The sequence below is a fragment of the Vigna umbellata genome, chromosome 3 (assembly GCF_029865625.1).
Source record: "Vigna umbellata cultivar VRB3 chromosome 3, Vumbellata_1.0, whole genome shotgun sequence".
Taxonomy (NCBI): domain Eukaryota; kingdom Viridiplantae; phylum Streptophyta; class Magnoliopsida; order Fabales; family Fabaceae; genus Vigna; species Vigna umbellata.
Window position 1 is genome coordinate 52580053 of NC_142167.1, and position 21375 is coordinate 52601427.

At 34.2% G+C, this 21375-nt stretch overlaps 1 protein-coding gene across 4 annotated transcripts; it reads left to right on the top strand.

Moving 5' to 3' along the window:
• The first annotated feature begins 1776 nt into the window (after window positions 1–1776).
• Window positions 1777–20836, top strand: SIK1 (Protein kinase superfamily protein). Of its 4 annotated transcripts, none has more exons than XM_088111077.1 (18): window positions 1777–2623; window positions 2755–2843; window positions 2934–3041; window positions 3370–3477; window positions 3673–3763; window positions 4406–4458; window positions 5363–5425; window positions 8487–8531; window positions 9421–9456; window positions 11508–11563; window positions 12335–12416; window positions 17422–17550; window positions 17885–18026; window positions 18892–19015; window positions 19212–19425; window positions 19706–19906; window positions 19996–20084; window positions 20171–20307. In XM_088111077.1, exons 1-18 carry the CDS (start codon window positions 1849–1851, stop codon window positions 20208–20210), a joined length of 2445 nt encoding a protein of 814 aa, XP_087967203.1. In that variant the 5' UTR covers window positions 1777–1848; the 3' UTR covers window positions 20211–20307. The 4 variants fall into 4 exon arrangements, with proteins under 4 accessions (XP_087967203.1, XP_087967201.1, XP_087967202.1 ...); XM_088111075.1 differs by lacking the exon at window positions 20171–20307 and adding an exon at window positions 20314–20836 and having other exon boundaries at window positions 1778–2623; XM_088111076.1 differs by lacking the exon at window positions 20171–20307 and adding an exon at window positions 20314–20836 and having other exon boundaries at window positions 1778–2623; window positions 19999–20084.
• Window positions 20837–21375: the final 539 nt, after the last annotated feature.

Below are 21375 nucleotides of genomic sequence, written 5' to 3' on the forward strand. Positions count from 1 at the left end.
TACAACATAGAGTAACAAAGTAAAAATTTAAATTTGTATATCTCAAAAGGCAAGAAGCTAAAAAAGCTAGTAATACAACACAACAATACACGTATAATTCAGAAATAAGCCAAAATCATCTTGCTTTACAAGTTTTCAAATTTATACCATGGCAAATTTCTGAAACAAAATCATAATATTGCATTCACTATCACAACAAAACATATTGTCAAAAATTTTACATAATCTAATCATATGTTCGAAATAAAGTATAATAAAAAGGTTTAAAATGTATTCTAAATTGTACAATTTAAAAATATAAATTTCATATTATATGAAATCATAAATAAAATAAAAATTATTAAATATACAATTTAAAAGTATTTCTCAAATTATCGGATTATAATTATTAAATATACAATTTAGAAGCTTTTTTTCAGGTTATCCGATTATATAAATCTAAAATATAACACAATTTTTTAAGTTTTGGGTGAATTGATTTATAATGTTATACTGGACTAAACAATTTAAAAATATTACGAAACAATCGATGTAAACTGTTTCTCATTATATTACATATTACAATTACAATATTTACGATGTAAAGGCACAATTAAAATTTTTTTCCGTAAAAGGTGCATGAATGAAAAAAAGTAGGCAGTTGGTCCCTCCACCACCACCGAATACTCCCTACACCATTCCATACCAATTTTGCCCTTCTTTAAAATGGATGTCAATATCCGTTTCATCTTCAACGGATGTTGACATCCGTCCGTTTATATATTTTATATTTTAATTTATTTATTTTATTTAAAAAAAAAAAAAAATCTTCAACGAATGTCGTGACATCCGTTAACGGATTGCCACATCCGTTTAAATAAAAATTTTAAAACTATTTTTATTATTATTTAAATAATAATATATAAAATAAATTAATAATAATTATTTTATCAAATAAAATAAAATTAATTCATAAATAATTAAGTAATAATTTTAAATTAATTAAATAATATTTATATATTAATTTAAAATATAATAAATTAAAAACTAAAAATTTAAAAAGAAAAAACTTCATTTACCACATCCTGTTTTAATAAATTTTTAAAAACTATTTTATTATTTAAATAATAATACATAAATTAAATTAATAATAATTATTTTATTAAATAAAATAAAATAAAATAAATTTATAATTAATTAAATAATAATTTAAAAAATTTAAATAATATTTATATATTAATTTAAAATATAATAAAATAAAAAACTAAAAACTTTGAAAAGAAAAAACTCAATGATTACAACATCCGTATCCTTTTTTAATAAATTTTTCAAAATTATTTTAATTATTATTTAAAATAATAATACGTAAATTAAATTAATAATTATTATTTTATTAAATAAAATAAAATTAATTTATAAATAATTAAGTAATAATTTTAAAAAAAAGTTAAATAATATTTATATATTAATTTAAAAACTTAAAAAAACTAAAAACTTAAAAAAAAAAATTAAACGGATGTGGGAATCCACGGATGTGGCACATCCGTTGAAGAATTTTTTCTTCAACAGATGTCGACATCCGTTCAAGAAAAAAGAGGAGGTGTAAGATATTTTAAAATATAAAAGATAGTTTTGGAATTTAAAAAAAGTGTGGTGGTACAGGAAGGAATGTGTGGTGGTGTAGGGAGTAACCCTCAAAAAAGTAACGGAGATGGTGTAAGTAAAAATAAAAGAGATAAAGCCCAAATAGAGCAGGCCCAATAAAAAGCCAGTAAACATCGTAGGCATTCTCCGTCACGGTGACGGCAAGTTGAGTGAAAAGGATTGATTCCTTTTTTTCACTCTGTTATACCTGCTCGGAGTGGAAAAATGGATCGGAGCTCTTTCCGGTCGGGAATGCGAAAATCCCGTTCTAAACCCGACATATACTCAACCTTCGTGGTTCACGATGACGAAGGCGATGACGACGACGGCGTAGAGACTAATCGCCGGCGGAAATCCGGCGGCGCGCAGCCGCATGAAGATCCTTACGCGACCATGGTGTACAAAGACAACGGCCGCGACGACGACGACGACGAATACTCCTCTCTCCCTCCGCTTCTCAAGCACCTCCCCAAGGACTTCGGCGGCGGAGCGCCGCTGGACTACGATGACGACGATGACGACGACGCTGGCGACTTCGGCACCATGATCGTGAAGAGCGACCGTAGACGGCATAACGATCGCCCTTCTTCCAGCTTGGCTTCGCCGCCGTGGAAGTCTCGGAGTTCGTCTCAGGCGAGTCCTATGAATAGATTCGGCGAAGGGGAAGACGACGGTGATGAGGAGGACGATAGTGGCGGATTCTCGACATTCGTCGTTCGTTCGACGGTGAAGTCTGGCGAGAGAGAGTCGGTAAGCGGAACAGTTGTACGACGGTCCTCCGGGGGCAGCGGCGGTGTCGGTTCGACGATGGGGAGAGCGGTGGCGAGCATGCAGGGGATGGGGGATTTTGGATTCGGAAAGCAGAGAAAGGGAAGTGGATCTTCGCAGAACGATGAGGGGAGGCATCACTCGATAACGACGAAGGTTTCGACGAGTTCGATTCCTGAAAGTATTACCAGAGAGGACCCAACGATTAAATACGAATTGCTCAATGAACTTGGTAGAGCCATTCGAGTTCATTCGTTCAATTTCTTACTTTGCCGAGTCCATTCTTTTAATTTTTCATTCGTGTTATGCTTTTCTCGCATTGAGAATTATTGTGGTGTTTGTGTTGGGGATGATGGAATGCAGGGAAGGGGTCCTATGGAGCTGTTTACAAAGCAAGGGATTTGAAAACCTCGGAGATGGTTGCCATCAAAGTGATATCGTTATCCGAAGGGGTGAGTTTAGGTTGCTTGATGTCTGTGTTATGGTGTTTTTATTAGACTAAGTTTGAACCGTTGAGAATGACTTTTTGTATGGTTATTAAGGAGGAGGGGTATGAGGAAATCCGTGGTGAGATTGAAATGTTACAACAATGTAATCATCCTAATGTTGTCCGTTATCTTGGAAGCTATCAAGGAGAAGAGTATCTTTGGGTAAGAGTTCCTTAGCTTGTTATGTAACACTGACTTTGTGAAACTCTTTATATTTAGAGTATTCTTGTGACTTTGGTTTAATGGTGACATATTTTTGTTTGTTTGGGCTTCCTTGGGGCTGTGGTGGTGATTGGCTAATTTTTACTCTAGATTGGCAAGATTGTTCTTTTGGCTTTTGTTTGCTCTTGGTTCTTTCACTAGGACTCCCTTCTTAATTCTTATCAATTGTCTTTCTCTATGCTTTTGTACAAATTTGCTTGATTCTAGTTACGAGTTTGATTTTGCCTGTTAAAATGTGTTATCTGAATTCTGATTAAGTTTTTGGCAGATAGTGATGGAATACTGTGGTGGTGGTAGTGTTGCTGATTTAATGGGTGTGACTGACGAGTCACTGGATGAAGGTCAAATAGCATATATCTGTAGAGAAGCACTGAAGGTATAGCTGATGGGCTTCGTTAGCACTGATTGTTTGACTTCTACCAAGTTTTCAATTTTAAGAATAATTAATTGATTTTGATAGAATTTAGAGAGCAAAGTACTTCAATAGATTTGTTTGAACCAAGGTTTCTGCTGTGTCTGTATGTTACTTTTGTTTAGTTTAGCCCCTAATAGTTTATCTAATCATGTGTAGGGTCTTGATTATCTGCACTCAATTTTTAAAGTCCATAGAGACATCAAAGGTGGGAATATCTTATTAACTGAGCAAGGGGATGTCAAGCTAGGTGAGTACAAAAGTTATATGATGATTGTCATATTGTTTCTTTGCAAATGAGAACTATAATAGCAATATGCCTTAGAGGAGTTGAATATTCTTTGTTACCCTCCCCTCTCAAAGAAATGTCATTCATTCATTAAATTTGTGTAATAATTTTTGCCTTGAATGCTTAGCTAGCAAGTAGCTACAATTAACTGAGTAGTGAAGCAACAGAAAAACCTTGAATGAAGTAGTGATTGTATCTTGAGATGGGATATTCTATCTCTTCCCATGGTGTACTGAAGATTCTTAACTGAAAGAATCGGTCACCCAAAAAAACAGTGACAAGAGAAAGAGGATGAGACAACTTATAAGGATTGATGATCTCAATATTTGCCTCAAACAAACATCTCTGCAACAGAGATTCTTCAAACTCATTTTCATAACATTACATTAGGATCTCTAAAATAGTTACCTCCTAGTAACAGTTGATTGCCCCAGTATCGAAAAAAAGTGTGTTCGAATTGAGCATATTTCTTTTCAGTGTGCAAATACACGATCAATGGCTGGAATCCTTTTTGTTTGTAATCAGCTTTTTGGAAATACAATTTACATTTTCAACTCTAGAGTTTTTGTTCAATTATATTTTAACTCTAGGTTTCTTGAGCAGGGGATTTTGGTGTTGCTGCACAGCTTACAAGGACCATGTCAAAGCGGAATACGGTAGTTGATGCGATAACATTATTTTTATTTATTATGATTTGTATTCTTTTGTTATTATTACTTGATTATTTTAATTTTTTCCCCATATAGAATAGAAATGCTAATTGTTACTGATTTCAGTCCCTATGATGTAGGGAATCTTGATTTGCATGTTATGTATTTAAATAAAGTGGGCTGATAGTTTTTCCTTTCAAGCAATTCATAATAAAAGCAACTATCAGAATGTTATTCTGTCTGATTAATGAAGGGAAGAGTAGGACTAAGAACATGGTTTTGAATCCTTACATGCTGGGGTTATCGCTAGATGCAAGATTATTATTTTTTTAATAAATAGAAAGGGGTCATGAATCAAGTATTTTGATTTACATCACATTATTTCAGTTTTGGAACCATGTTAAATAGGTGGGTGCCATTAAGTTGTTTATTAAGTATGTTATTTCTATCAAATTGCATCCTAAAAGGAGTTGGAGATGGTTGTATTATGTGCATTGCATGAATATCCTTCTAGTGGGATTGGCTTTGAATACAAGTACACATATTTTGAATTGAATTTGTTCTATCATTTCTTTACTCAGATTTTTGGGGCACTTGTTTCTGATTAACCTTGTGGGACATATTCAAATCCCCGCCTGCCACCTGTTGTGGCTACACACACAGTTGTTTTTAGTCCCACTGTAGTTACTTGAGAGTAATATGAGCTTATAATTATATCCAAAAGTATTTGGCCGAAAACTTTGGCTTCAGTGAGTTGTTGTTTACCTTGTACATGCCCTTGAGAATTCTTGAAAATGACATGCACTCATATTCTAAAGAAGTTGATTTAGAATGCTTCTTAAATGGACATGTCATTCATTCCTTTTATCTTATAAGATTTTTTTTTTATTTCTATTTAATGTGCTTATAGTTCATTGGAACTCCTCATTGGATGGCTCCAGAAGTTATTCAGGAAAGTCGCTATGATGGAAAGGTATTGTGTTTTTCTAAAATTGTGAACCTTGTTTACTTGGTTGCATAATTTTTTTATTTCACTGTCATCTCCTCCATGCTTTATTTCCATCTGCCCTTCCTTTTCTTCTGTAGATTGTTCTTAGGTTAAGGAGTTAGGAGAAAAAGTTGCACACTATACTGCCAGAAAACAGTATTTAAATATGTATATTTAAATTTGGACAAATAAAAATTAATTTGATACTAGTGGGTTTCAAAATTCTTCTTCCATGCTACGTCATGGACCTCCTTCAAAATGTGAAAGTTCGACCTTTATGTTTTGTTTGCTTGATAATCATTGAATGAAGTGGATGAAGGAATTTTTTTGAACTGGAAACTACAATATTTTTCATATGTTAGTGGTTCAAATAATCAGAAACAGTAATACATAAAGTTTTTATTGGAGGTAAGTGATGTTGAAGTATAGGAAGTAATTATTATATATGAATATAATAGTTGGAGTTCATCATTGAAGTATTTGCCTTATAAACTTTTTCAAAATATTGCTAATTGTAGTGTGGCAGTCTAGTGATATACTTGAGAACAAATCTCTTTGAAAGATTAAGCAGTGATAAATAATGAAAAAAGCTGATTAAAGCCTAGTTGATGATGCCCAATGAATTGAAAGATGTTAATGACGATGTTAGTTTAAGCATGTTAGAGTGTATACTTAGTTATATTTTGTACATAATTTGTTGGAGATCTATAAGCTATTACTAATAGCTATATCTTATGTTGCAAGCGGTTACCTACAAATACTTTTGTAAGCTTCTTATTTCAGTATAAAGATTGAATACAATTCAATTTGTTATAAAATCATTAAGTTCCTTTCACATGGTATCTAGAGCCATATTTTGACGTTCCTCTTCTCAAGTTCTAGGGTTCCTCTTAGCAAGTTCCTCATTGCAAGTTTATTTTCATGTCGACTTCTCTTGGCAGTGTCTTCTTGGCAACGTCTTGTTTTGTTTCCATGGCATTTGCTTCGCAGTCATTTCCAACCTCCATTTGTGAAAGCTTGATGACTTGAAATTTCTCCATTACAAATAACATGTTGAACCGATAATAAAATTGCATAAGCTATAGTGATTTGTCGTGAATCACCCAGTTCCACCACATTATCTCATTGAAGATGATTGTACCCTTGATCTAATTAATCTGAAGTATGAAGCAAGGGGAGTTGAAGACCAAATGTTACTTGTTTGACTTCAATCTATTTTCTCTAAGTCAGTTGTGTCAAGTTCTTGGGTCGAGTCACTCCTATGGGCTTTGGGAGAAGTTCATGAATGTTTTGGTCTTTAAATAAAATCTCACATGCTTCCATGCATACGTGATGTGTACATTTTGCTTGTTTCCAAATTAGTGGAAGAGTATTCTTAGAAAATAGACTTTAAACTTAGCTCAACTTCGCAAAATCAACTTGTTAGCACCCAATTATGTGCTACATTGACCATATCATTAGTTGATGTGAGATTTTTTACACACTGCTCATCTTGAGGATTGGACATCTTGAATGTAGGACTAAATGTTTATAGGTGGTTCAGTAGTGGGTGTTACAATGAGCCCAACTAAGCTTGCTAGGATAGGTCCTCGATATGTTCTATATGGTCTTAAAAGTATTTAACCTTACAAAACTGTCTTGTAAGGTGAAACTCACACCCAGTTGGATACTATAATTTGGTCATATATCAAGTTGATATGGAATCTCTAACAATTATCTTCAAGATTAAGAGTTTGTTGATTAGCTAGCTGGTGTTGGAGTTCTGGTCTGTAATAAAGAATATGTTGATGCAATTCTTGAAGGACTTTTGTCTAATTATGCACCAATTGTTTCAGTTACTGAAAGCAAAAAGTGTACACCGTCCATTGCTGAAATAAGAAGCTTAAGATTATGAAAGGAATGAAGTCCATTAACACCAATAATTCCTTGAAAAAGAACTTTATTTTTCCCTTGATATTTGACAAGACACTTTTCAGGATTAAATTCTAGCAAAACTAAATCATCTTTGGCAAATTGGCGAATACTTTAACAAGTTTTTAGGAATAGAAGAAACATGTAACAATTTGTTTAGTTTAGAGGTGATGCGTGAATCATGAGGTGACACAAATAAAGAGAAACCAACACCATAAATACTTTAACTTTCACCATTGCCTATGAATATTTGATCCAGACCATCAAAATGAATAAGTTGTTTGATATGTTGTGGTTCACCAGTCACATGAAAGCTTGCACTAGAATCTGGTATCCAAGAAGCATTTCCGGTTTCTTGAGAATGAGTTTGTTAACATTGCACGCTCTTGGCTGGGCAGTGTTTGGAGACTAAATATTAGGATTGACCCAAGTATTTGAGATTTTATAGGATGTAGCAGAATAAGGAATATATTGTTGTGTAGCTGGATCAATGAAATACATTGACTTATGAGGCTGATAAGAAATATCATATCTAAAATGACAGTCATTTGATGTGTGGCCAAACTTAAGGCAGATCTAACATTGAGAATTAACAAATTTACCACCACCACAATCACGGCCTGAACTGGAAGCACAATGAGTGACCTAACCACTAGAGACACCGCAATTAGTGAAACCCATCACACGATACCATCATCACTGCAACAATATTAGCCAAAGTAGTCTTCATTATAATTCAGTAAAGGAGATACCAAACCTTGCATCTCATTAACATACCAAACAAGAAATGTTTCATGGCCATAACAAAGAGTTTCAAGGAATGTGAACTGTTTATTTGCTCAAGTTGAATATAAAGTTAATGGGAAGAATTAAGTTCAAGAGCTTAACATAAAAAATTTTAGTATAATTGACTGTGATTTATCTAGTATACGTTTTAAAAAATTTAATTAAGAAAAAACGAGGACCTTTATGTTATTTTACAGAAATATTTTGTTCCAGCACTGTTCCCAATGTGTTGTTAATCAGAGTCTAGAAAAATGCATATTGCCAATGATAATGTTTTACATTATATGATTAAATTATTGGAGTCATCCATATTTTGATGTGGTTACATTTATTTAAATATGATTTTCAGGTTGATGTTTGGGCTCTTGGTGTGTCTGCTATTGAAATGGCTGAGGTATATCCAGTGCTTGTGTTTTTATTCTAGATCTTCCAAGTAGATTGGTAATTAATCCAATGTGGGTTACCTTTTTCTTTCGCTTTTTATGCTTCCACCTTGTGCAAGGTATTGCCAATTTAACACTTTTAAAGGTGATTATAGCCTATAAGGTGGTCTTAGATTTTCTGGGTTTGGTCTTGACCCAACCTCATAAAGCTATCTTGTAAGGGGAAGTTTTCACTCCACTCAATATTTTTAGCCTTATCACTAGTAGATTTGAGACTAAACCACAACCCTAGAGATTGCCGCTTAGGCCACCCTTAAAGTGGCTCTAACTAAGGTGGGCTTGGGCTGACTGCAATTAAGGTGGCTTTCCAACAGTCCCCTTCATGTCCAGGACTTTAAGCCTGGAGCACGGCAAATGGATCTAGGATGGGCTTTGTACTATCTTAGATTTTTGGGTTTGCATCCCACTTCTATTTTCTATTTTAGCCATATCACTAGATGATTTGAGACTGAGGCTAAACCACCACCTGGAGAATGCAATTAAGGCAACCTCCAAAGAGGTCACAACTAAGGCAGGTGAGGGGTGACTTTAACTAAGGTGGCTTTTCCAGCAGGCAAAGTTTAAGCCCAAGCACTCAACGGGATAAACAATGTTCTGGATAATCTTTTACCCCCTCCTCTTTTTTCCTTTCTTCCATGAAGTTTAAGTTTATAGGTGTTATGAAGAAATTTCCTATCTTTACATGGATTGGTGATTATTTGTGGGCTGTTATTTACAGTTTCATATAATGCAGTTGGATAAAAAAATTTATATTAGATATTTTTTATCCTGATGTTGCATTAGAAAAATAACTCATTGTCATTCTTAGTGATGCTTGAAGTCTGTTACCTCAATTTTCAGGGTGTTCCTCCAAGATCTGACGTACATCCAATGAGGGTTAGTAACTTCATACATATTTGTTATTGACTGTTGTTTTATTGATAACATATGATCTATTTTTCCCCTGCCTCCTTCTCATAAGTAATATTCAACTGGTAATATATCTTGATGTTCTTAAAATGTTTGGATTATTTGTTGTTTCACCTATTGTTTCATGTTTTCAGTTAGTTAGGATAAATTTTAATATTTGAATGGGTGAATTAGGAAGGAGAAACATAAGATTGACTGATATAAATAGAAGAGTAATTGAATAGGTGAGTTTATGGATATTGTAATATTGGATAGCTTTATGGTGACAGTTTGAAATATTGATTAGTCATGAAAGAGAATCTAGATTTTAGTTGTATTAGAATTCAGAACAAGGCTGAAAAGTTCTCGTATAGCAGCATGTAGCGGTGAACTCTAAAATGCTTTGTCAGGACAGTAGTAGGGGAGGCTGCTATATTAAATATTAGAATGCAACTAAATAATTTATACCACCATAAATGCTCTCTGTTTAGAGACTGGTTGTATCTGCTGTACGTGAAATAATACTGAGAAAAGACTAGTTGTAACTGCAATCGGAAAAGTAATCTGGCTAAGCTTTCTGAAGCTGTTTTCTATGTAGCTGAACAATCTTTATGTAGTTACAGATTCTACTAGCCTGAACTTGTCCTATGAACCTTTTTGTATGCTCTTTTTGCTAATCTATATATGCATATTGCTGCTGAGCGAAATCATCCAGTCAAGCATTTTCAGCAACTCTAAATCTTCAAGTCCTGCAAACATAAAAAGATCGAAGAAATTCTTGAGAAATAATGTCTTGTTTTATATACATAATCACCATCAATAATAAGAACATAGTAATGAAGTTAATTACCGAGATGATGGTGAAGTTGATGGGAAAAAAACATAATAAATTAGATAAAACTCATTTTATTGATATTGGATGGCGGTAAATATCCGTGACCCCTGATGAAAATATTGGAACAATACCATTAAGGAGCAAAAATTTGGAGCATTCATGATCTACATATTTAGTACCTTTATTGGACCTAATTTTATATTTTTTTCTAAATTGACTTTTGATAAGACAAATAAAGTCAGCAAGTTTTGAAATACCTCAGACTTTTCATAACATATGTCCATGCAACATGGGTGCAATCATCAATAAAAATTAACAAACTATATTGCCGTAAAACAGGATCCCAAACATCAAAGTGAATTAAATCAAAAGAAAAATTACTCTGTTTATTTGGATGGGATAGTCTTCTATGATGAAAGCCTTGTTGGGAATTTGTGCATGTTTCTATTGTTGCTTTGTTGGCTTATGACCCCCTTGTGTTGTTTGGACATAAAACCACTTTGCTTCTTAGCAGTTAATATCATCTTCCTTGTAGAAGGTCCTGGAAGACACAATAAGACGAGAAAAATGTTACTAAATAGGAAATGTTACTAAAGTCTTTTACTAAATAGGAAATGTTACTAAAGTCTTTTCTAATTCAATAGATGATTCTAACATTATATTCCGAGAAGAACCACATATGGGTATACTATCACAATTTTCCACTATAATGAGTTGTTTTGTATTCATTTTGACATATAAGTTGAAAGCATAGGAAATGGAATCATGTGATCAATTGTTCTTGAATCAAGAATCCAAACACCTTGGGACACATGGACAACCATATTCAATGAACTCTTACCTCTTATGGAAATGGTATATGATCCAGAGGACTTACTCATTGATTTACTATTGTCATGGCAAAGCTTGTGTTGGAGGTTCCTCCATTAAGCATGACGATCCTCTGACTTTCTTCTGCCTTGACAATAAAGCAATAAAGAAAAAACTTGTAATTAACAAGCTTAGTGATTGGCTGTTGTAAAATAAATTAACCAGGGTTACTCTTTTTAGAATGAGTATCTTACTCCCTACTTTATTATTTAATAATAAACTCTTGGTTATTTTATCGTTTATTTGGCATTTATGAAGGCATGTTTGTTTTTCTCTCTTTTCTTTGAGGGGATACAGTGTATAATAATTTTTTTTATTTCTTTTATAATTGTAGGTTTTATTCATGATATCAATTGAACCAGCTCCGATGCTTGAGGATAAAGAAAAATGGTTTGTTTCTATAGTCTGTTGTCATCCAAGCTTTACATTTTCTCATTTTTTAATAAGTGAGCTTGAAGAGTCATCATTTGATGATCTAGAATGAATTCTAGTTTAGATAATTCTAATGATCTTTTTCCATGTGCTATATATTATGTTTTATGTTGTGCTCATTTTATATTTTTGTAAAGCCAGTAGGGTGTAATTGCATGCTGCAATTCTTCTACTATACAATTTTTGCCTTTGATACTTTATTTATATTGAGATGATGTTGAATGGAAACCACTTGTAAATTTGAAAGCATAACTTTTTATCTTGAATTGTGTTGTTAGCTAGGTGCTATCTCCTATTAGTTGTATATCTATTCTACATGTTATAAAGTCATGTATCGGCCAGAAACTCATATATTATCCTACACAAACAAAATTTCATACATTCTTTGCTCCTTCCCACTTCCTAGTTCATGAATATAGCACATCCATTCAAATGGTGATTCACTGTCGTATTGAAGTTTAAGAATACAAAGGTTGGTGCATTTAAGGAGAAGGGACTTGATGTACCAAAAATTCGTTGTGATCTCCTCGCTTGATCTTAATAAGATTTCTTTTCTTAACCCAGAAAAAATAGTGCTTGATTGGTGCTTTCATTGGCTAATGGTAATAAATGCAACATAAACTACCCTTATTATATTTGCCAATGTGATATCTTGGTGTATGTGATAGTGTCTCTAATTAGTGATGATACCTTTATGTGATAGTGATTTGAATTTGAATTTCTCTTTAGGTCTCTGTATTTCCATGATTTTGTTGCAAAGTGCCTAACCAAAGAGCCTCGGCTCCGTCCTACTGCATCTGAGATGTTGAAGGTATGCTTAGTAATATTGTTTCTAATCAAATTTAATTACTATTATGGGGAGTCGTAAGTTTTGTTTGAAGTTATCCTTATATGTTAAATATTTGAAGGAAAATATAACGAGAGACAGAAAAAGACGAGATGACATCCACTTGTCACATCTCAATATATTTGGTTCTGTATGAAAGGTTGGATTAGAGACAATGTGTAATATTTCTTCCTAGTTGTCACATGTAAGGTGCAGTTAGGAGCTTTCTTCAAATTTAAGTTCTTTGAGAAGTTGTTTTAGCCATATGAGCTCACGAATGACTATTGTCATTGCCCAATATTTTGTTTCTGCTCTTAATTTTGCCATAACATTTTGTGGCTTACTTTTCCACAATATTAAATTACCTCCAAGAACACAATACATTGAGTGGACCTACCATTTTGTCAGAATACCCAATAATTTGAGTAGTTCCTTCATCTTCATAAACAAGGCCTTTTCCAGAATCATTCTTAATATTAATATACTTCGGCATCTCTGCGACTGCATTCAATGGTCTTGACAAAGAGAGTTAAAAAATTTACTTGAAATAAATTGCTATCTCTAGAAAGAGGAGGGTGTTCTCTTTCAAGACCTTTTGGAAACTTTTCACAAGCTTGATGAATTAGGCACTGACGGGGATGTCTAAAGATTTGAATTAGTTCACAATCTTTTCTTAAAATAGTAGGAGGTTGCTCGTATAGACTATTGTAGAAAGACCACCATGAAATAAATGCATTTTTTGTTATGTTAGGCTGAAACGGAGTCTGGTAGTGATTAGTTGCAAGGCAAAATACAGGTCAAATAAATGTCATTTTGGCAATAGGAGATAAAGTGTTAGTATAATCTTCACCATAGATTTGTGTTTCCTATGGAAACCAGCCAAGATTTATAGCAATCAATGTTACTATCAAGTTTTGTTTTAAGTGTATAAGACCCAGCAATTTATTTGCTAACTGGAAGAGGAGCCAATTTCCAAGTACCACTGCTTTGAAAGACCAGATCTGGTATGAGACCAGATCTAGTACGAGAGATAGTGTAGGGGAAGGATTCGGACATGACCTCCACTATATTGTTATCTGTTGAAGATGGGTCTCGTCATGAATTTCAATCCGTGAATGACGCTAGTGTACCTGAAGAGGTGCTGGAGAAACATCATGAGTTATGGCATAGTCATCTGATGGTGATGAAGGAAGATTGGCATTGGTGGGAAACTGATTACATATCTTGTCATTAGAAGGAACATGTGTATAGTACGAAACATACTCAATAAAAGGAGACAGTAGCAGAAACAATACCTATGAAGATTAGGAGAGAAACGTCATTACCCTTTCAGAGAATGATGATATCCCACAAAGACACATTTGAGCTATCGAGGAGAAAGTTTATCCCGAGCATATGTGAGGTTATGTATAAAACATGTCTAGGAAGTACGGAGGAGATTGTGAAAAAGGGTAAAGTGTGGAACCTGATCACTAAGGAGAAATGGTGGCATCCAATTAATGATAACATGTTGTAAGGACAACATCCTCCCAGAAATGGTGAGAAAGATGACTTTGAAGAAGTGTTTGATAGTTACAATACAATACTTGAAGAGTTGAGAGAAGATGAAAAGTCTTATATTTTTCACTTAATGAGCCTAATACAACTTACTACTGTATTTATAGGAGACAGTAGTTCTGAAAAATAAAAGGGCGGGAAGCCCCTAACAAAGCCCTAACATAAATATTAATAATAATAAAGACACTATACTTCAACACAATGTTTGTTATTGCATTTGGGTACTCCATTTTGTTGAGCAGTATGTGGACACAAAATTGGGTGAAAACTACCACTAGATGCCACAAACCGCTGGAATTAATGAGAAAAATGTTCACAAGCATCATCATTACGAAAAACATGGATATACCTAATCGTGTTTTTGGTTTCATTAAAAAGGTTTGAAATATAGAAAGCACTTCTAGTTGATTTTTCATTAACCAAATCAAACTACACCTAGAATAATCATTAAGATAATAAAATATTGGTGGGGTAATAGAATGGTAAAGACCTCAAATATCAGAGTAAACCAAAGAAAAAAGATATGAAACTTGTTTATTGAGACTGCTAGGAAATGACCGGTGAATATCCTTTTCTAACTGTCATGACTCAATTCAAAAGTAGACAAATATTTTAGACTTGGAACCATCTTTTGCAATTTTGTCAACCTGAGATGAAATATCTGTGCATGAATCATTATTAGAGAGAGCAAAGATACACATACCGATGCTGATGGAGAGATAGTTAAGGTCATGTGACTCTTATCCGATGCTAATTGTATGACTTGTAATTTGATCTTGCAAGTTAATATTATTGTTATTGAAAGTGAAAATAATATCATGGGATTGGGTTAGTTGGGTAGCAAACAATAAATTGAAGGGGATACTGATAGAATAATGAATGCATATGTTAGGAGGAAACATATAAAAAAATAGGTTGTTGGTTGGGTTGTTAGGTGAGGGACTTTCGGTGAAAGGGGGCCCTGTTGTGAGGGGATGTTTTTTGGATCATTACTATCCTGTGTAGGAGGGAACATTGTCCCTGGATTGTTTTTGCCTATGTTTGTTGCCTAAGATCAATAATATTAGGGATATTCAGTGTATCTTCAAGACCGAATACATTTTTGTTAGTTTCTTCTATAAAGAAATCTAATAGGCACGTAGGGACATAAAGAAACTTGAGATTGAAACTAGAAAATATATTTCTAGAAGACTTAATTGATCCCTCTCACTTTTATCTATTTATAATAAAGCTCTGATACAAAAGTATATGGAAGATTAAGGGTCTGCCATAGACACCTAGGTGCAAACCTACGTACTACTCTAGATACTACACATAAAGACTAGCACACTACCCTTAAGTAGGCTTAGTGATGATACATAGATGCAATTATTCTAACACTTTCCCTCAAGTTGGAGCATACAGATTGTATGTATCAAACTTGGAACAAATAAACTCAATCCGAGAACCCCTTAATGACTTGGTCAATACATCTGCGAGTTGGTCATTTGATTGGTCATTTGATCCAACAAACTCAGTACATATTTCTTTTGTCAATAACTTTTCACGAACAAAATGACAATCAATTTTTATATGTTTAGTCCTTTCGTGAAACATTGGATTTGATGCAATGTGGAGAGCAGCTTGATTATCGCAATACATCTTCATAGTCTGGATGTCACAGAAGTTAAGCTCTTGAAGGAATTGCTTCACCCATATATAAGTTCAAATGTTAGTAACACCATTGCCCCGACTTCAACTATTGATCAAGCTACTACATTCTGTTTCTTACTTTTCCATGAAATATGTTTTCTCCCAGGAAAACACAATATTCGGTAATAGACCATCTATCAATAGGCGAACCTACCCAATCTGCATCACAGTACCCAGAGACCTGAATGCTTCCTTTATCTTTAGCTTATTAAGCATGAGCTTTATTTTTGGCGGTTGCTTATTGTTAGATATATTATCTTTATTTTATATTTTTTTTTTATCTTTAGTTAGTTTGTTATTATTTTTTATTTGTATTTTGGGCTTACTCCATATTTATTCTATTATAAATAGAGAATCCTATGTGTGTATTCAACACAAGGGAGAGTATTCCCACATATGGTTTTTCACTATATTCAGCATGGTATCTAGAGTCTGGTTCTTTTGAGGAAAAAAATTATGCTGTCTCTACCACTACACCCACCACTGCCGGTGGCAGGGCCTTCTAGCGCTACCGGCGACGCCTTCTAGCGCTACCGGCGACGCCTTCTAGCAGTACCGGCAGCGCCATTGTTTATCGTCGTCATCTACCGCTGCCACTACCGAAGTTCCAGTTTCAACCGATGATCACACAGTTTTGATAGTCTCGGTCAGGTGACCACCGTGTCGTCAACAACGCCTTCATCGGAGCTCCTACGCGCTTTCAACACCTTTTACATGGAAGAACCTTCCACATTTGTTGCTCAAGGGAAGTCTTCTGGGTTGGTATTTTGTCTTCTATGTCGCCTTTGCAAATCATTAGTGTTTCGGAAGGATTTAGAACCCTAATCCAAAACATTCAAAGTTGTCTGTTCCGAGATCCAGTTGTGTTGTCTTCTCTCTTCTCCTTGTCCAAGCCGCGGGGGAGGGTGCCTGCAAAAGACACTCCGACGCTCAAGTCAGCGACTTTTTTAATAATCTTGTAATCAAGATTTAGTTATCAGAGCTCTAAGTTTCAGTTCAAGTTCAAGTTACTTGTACCTTTTGTCAGACAAATATTTATAAATTACAATGAGCTTACCGTTAGGTCTGACTCATTAACCACCCATGAATTACAATATTAACTATCAATAAATGTCAATTATTTTTATTAACTCTCCGACAGTTATTACTATTAATTACCTTAACGGCTGATTTAACCGATCGATTTATTGACCTGAGAGGTATCATCGGTCGGACTGATTTAATCGGTCGGTTTATTGACCTGAGAGGTATCATCGGTCGGACGACTCTTCTGCACCCTTACCGTTCGGTCGGCTATGATCCCATAGTAACAATTAGCAATTTGGTATCACTCGAGTGGAAAAGCACATATTTTCCTTAAGTCTTTATAGATTATATTAGTATCAAGCTTGGTACATACGATTTGTATGCACTAGTTTGAGGGAAAGTGTTTGATATATTATCTTTATTTTATATTTATCTTTTATCTTTAGTTAGTTTGTTATTATTTCTTATTTGTATTTTGGGCTTAGTCTATATTTCTTCTATTATAAATAGAGAATTCTATGTGTGTATTCAACACAAGGGAGATTAATCCCACATATAGTTTTTCACTATATTCAACACTTATAATAATTGGTGACTAGAAAACTCCAGACATATATGCCTTGATTTGCTACTATCTGGTTTGCAATGACATATTTAAACTTTTTTCAATGATGTATTTTGCATCAAGTGAAAGTTATTTTCTATTGCTGTGTAGCACAAATTCTTTGAAAAGTGGAAAACTGGATCTGCTGCAATGTTGCCAAAATTAGAGAAGGCAAGGGAAATCAGGGCTTCAATGGCTTTGCAGGTGCAAACACTTGCTCCAGCAGCATCAGAAGATCAGGTATGATAAAAACTCCCTCCCTCTTACGCACATCCATGCATCTTGTTCCATCTACCTTCTACATTGTAAAACTCAATAAAGAAAGTAATTTCCATGTAAAACACAAGTTCTTAATCTGAAGTAGCCCATTTTAGTCTCAAGAGGTTGATGAATTATTCTTTTTCTGATAATACATGCATTATATATATATATATATATAAACTAGAGGCCCATAACTTGCGGGTTTCATATCAGAGAAAAAAGCACTAGTAAATATCCTTGATTTAGGGGATACAATCTGTTATGGAATATTTCCTAAAATAACTAACATGTTCTTGTTTTCGTTTTTTTCCAGCTAGTTTCAAAACCAAATGATGAATATGGAGACACTGTTCCATCAAGACCTCATAACATTGGCGTTGAAGGGGCTGCTAATTTGTCATCACGTGGCACTGTGAGGAAGCTACGTGAGGTGGAAGATGTAGACATGAGTGAAGGTATGTGATTCTTGCATCTTGTCTGTGGATTGGCAATTTTTTCTCAATTTTGATTATCGCCTAATGTTAGAATGTTTGCTGTGCATGCTTTTGTGTATGTATGAGAATATCTTGGAAGTCAACTATCATATAATATAAAATGTTTATCTTCTTGTATAGTACCTCTTCCAACTGAACAATTGTTTACAGTTTTTCCTTGGATGTTTTGCTTATTATGGTTTATAATTTTGGTCTTGATTGTTAAGATTTCATGCATTGACAAATAATATAGGCAAAATACTGCATATAAGGCTGGGACTGTCCTTCCTTTTTACCTAGCTTTTGGGGTTGTATTAAGCCCTATTTTTTTCTTCTAATCATTGTTTTATTCATTGTTCAAGCACTGTGATTTTTCTGAAATGTTACTGAATAATCTATGTCGTATTTAAAAGAATTTTCTGGTTATTCCTCGAGTTAAAGACTCCAGACATGCAAACCAATGTGGTTGGGGATTACTAGGGTAAACCCTGTACCTAAGTTCCCTAATCCTCCATCTGTCTCATATTGCTTGGCATATTGATTGGGAGGGAAAATTGGAAATGGTTTTTAATTTTCTCTTCGGTTGAAAAGATAAAATGAAAAGAAAAGGTATGGTATGGTATGGTATGGTATGGTGAGAGAAAACTGTAGAAACAAAGAGTTCACAATTTTATCTTTGTTTCTAAATTCGCCTACCATTTTCTTCCTTTAATCCATATAAACGGTTAGACTTATAATTTATTTCTTTTCTAAAATACACAGTTCTTAAATTTTGGATGATGGAAGACCTTGTTTTTGTTTTATGTAGGAGTTGAATATTATGATTTATGTGGATTATTATTGGCAGGCAACTTTGGCACTGTTATAGTCCATGCTGATGAGTTACATCAGAAGACTACACAATATACAGATTTTGCAGTTTCCGACTCTGCTGTACCAAGTGGCACAGGAGGCAGATTGGCTGACTCTGGGTACTTACCTGTCTTCACTACCTGTATTTTTTAAGAAGGCAGTTTTCTTTTATTCTCTCGGTCTGATATTCAAACTGTATTAGCTTTGCAAATTTGTGAATTGTACTTCATTTTCATATTATAGTCTGTCCCTCTCTTTTCCTTTTCATTTTGCATGTCTTACCGCAGTCTGCTTTCTTTTGGGATAATCTTTTAGGATTGAGAATCAGAAAGTTGACTTGACGAAGACCACCTCTTTAAGAGGATCTAGTGCTACTACCAATACTATTCAATCATCTATACCTTATGCTAGTGATTCAACTGAGCAGAGCCTCAGAATCAAAGGTAGTTATCGAGCACCAGCTGGAATGGGTAGTGATATATTCAGGGGGGAAACCGGCAGCCGTAAAGCATTTGCTTTACAAGATAAGGTATTTTTGTGATTTGATTTGCGCATCGGATGTCAAACCCTTTCTGTAAGGGATATCACCCTGTTTGAGCAAAATTTGATGTTTTTAGTTATTAGAGTTGTTACCTCTAGCTTTTCAAAAAGTATATCTTCCTGAATCCTTTGTTTGGCAGATTTCTAGCCCTTTTCGTTTCTTGAATTAATTGTTCCATTAATTATGTATATATATTGTCCGTCATGAATGTCTTGTGTGATTGCAGTGTCTGACTTACCTTTTTAATTCAATTTCTGTGCCAATGTAGCTCTGGTCCATTTATGCTGCTGGTAATACTGTGCCCATCCCATTCTTAAGGGCAACAGATATATCACCTATTGCTCTCTTGTCAGACAACGTACTTGGTGGCCTACAACAGGATACTGGTGGAACCGGAACAGTGGAAGCACTGCAAGAGCTTTTCAGTGGTGATGGACAGTCCAAGAAGGGCCGCAGAGCGCTAAATGAGGTAACTGTGTGTGGTGCGAATTTGCCCATGTATGTATACGTGTACTACACTTGTTATGGCCATTTATGTTTGTTTTCCAATTGATGCAGCAGATGCCTCTTCCTCCAAGCATTTACCAAAGGTTGACATCAAGTTCAACACTTATGAATTTGGCACAGGCTTTAGCTTACCATAAGATGTATGTCTCTTAAACTTTTGATCAGCAAAACTTTTACCATTTCGACGTGAACAAAATAACATTAATCTATTCAAATGCGTAAATAGGAGAGCTGTACCAGATTTCACCAATGGGCGTGTCAATTAAGCAAACAATTTTAGGACTCGGGATATCCTGATGCAGTGATTCCTTTCAGCTCCTCCTATGTTCATGTTGATATTCTGTGCCTAATTGTTTTGCTTGTTGTTAGGTGTTACGAGGATATGCCACTGCAAGAGCTGCAAGCGACCCAGGAGCAGCGAACTATTCAAAATCTCTCTGACACACTTCGAACCATACTTCGGTTGTAGGTAGGTAGGATATCTTCTTGCGACTATTTTAGTCTCCAAACCTTACTGGCCTCAAAGATCACAGAATCATTCTTCTTTTGTCGTATCATTTATATATATATATATATGCTAATCAGTGGCAGATAAGCCGCAGCTGCCTTTTATTTATTATACATATTTTTTAGGTGTATGATTGTGTAACTAGTACCCCTAAAGTTTTTCCGGTTTCTTTCACCCTTTTTCTTAGTTTTGTTAAGTAAACCCTAGAATAATAGGTTTTTGTAAGCTGCCACATATTTGTATGTAAATAGTGTATGCATGACTTTCAACTAACATTGTTGCATTTGTTCACGTTGTAGTCATTAGTGGGAGTTTTAAAGGAATGTAAGAATTTTCTGTACCATATTTGAATTATAATATGAATGGATGGATGAATTAGTTTCATTCAGTGGTTACGTATTGTTTCATATTTACATGCGGACCTTTTATTTTTCAGATGAATAGGGATTTGTTAAAAAAAAAAAAAAGCCTAAAACTTTTGTAAGCTTATTGATAATCTTCTCTTAAGAGAACCTTTGACCTTTTTAAGCTTTTTTTCTTAATGAAGTCGTGTTAAAGCCATTTACACTTAAAGACATTCAGAGGTCTCGGAATATTATTAATATACAATATAATCTAAAATCCAGAAGGTCGGTCTATGATGACAATTGTTTAGAACAGTTGAGATTTCTCACTTTCAGCTGGTTTTGTAGAAAGAGAATGAAAATAATCAATGTGTTTTCAGATAGGTGTTGAAATTTACTAATCCTTTTTTTTAAATGTTCTCATTAGTTTCAAGTATACTTTTTTGTAATTTATTATTTATTACCTATTATTGGATTATAAGTTTTGCAATAAATGCTATTCCAGAAGAATTTAGAATGATTTATGATCTATTAAAGTATTAAGATAAGATCATCTAACGTTATATATTAAGAAAAAAT

Bases quoted from the DNA above. Each gene is read 5' to 3' on its own strand.
- SIK1 (XM_088111075.1), top strand. From the start codon at position 1,849: ATGGATCGGAGCTCTTTCCGGTCGGGAATGCGAAAATCCCGTTCTAAA. The intron at 2,844-2,933 runs GTGAGTTTAGGT...ATGGTTATTAAG, and splicing joins TGATATCGTTATCCGAAGGG to GAGGAGGGGTATGAGGAAAT. The intron at 3,764-4,405 runs GTGAGTACAAAA...TTTCTTGAGCAG, and splicing joins GCAAGGGGATGTCAAGCTAG to GGGATTTTGGTGTTGCTGCA.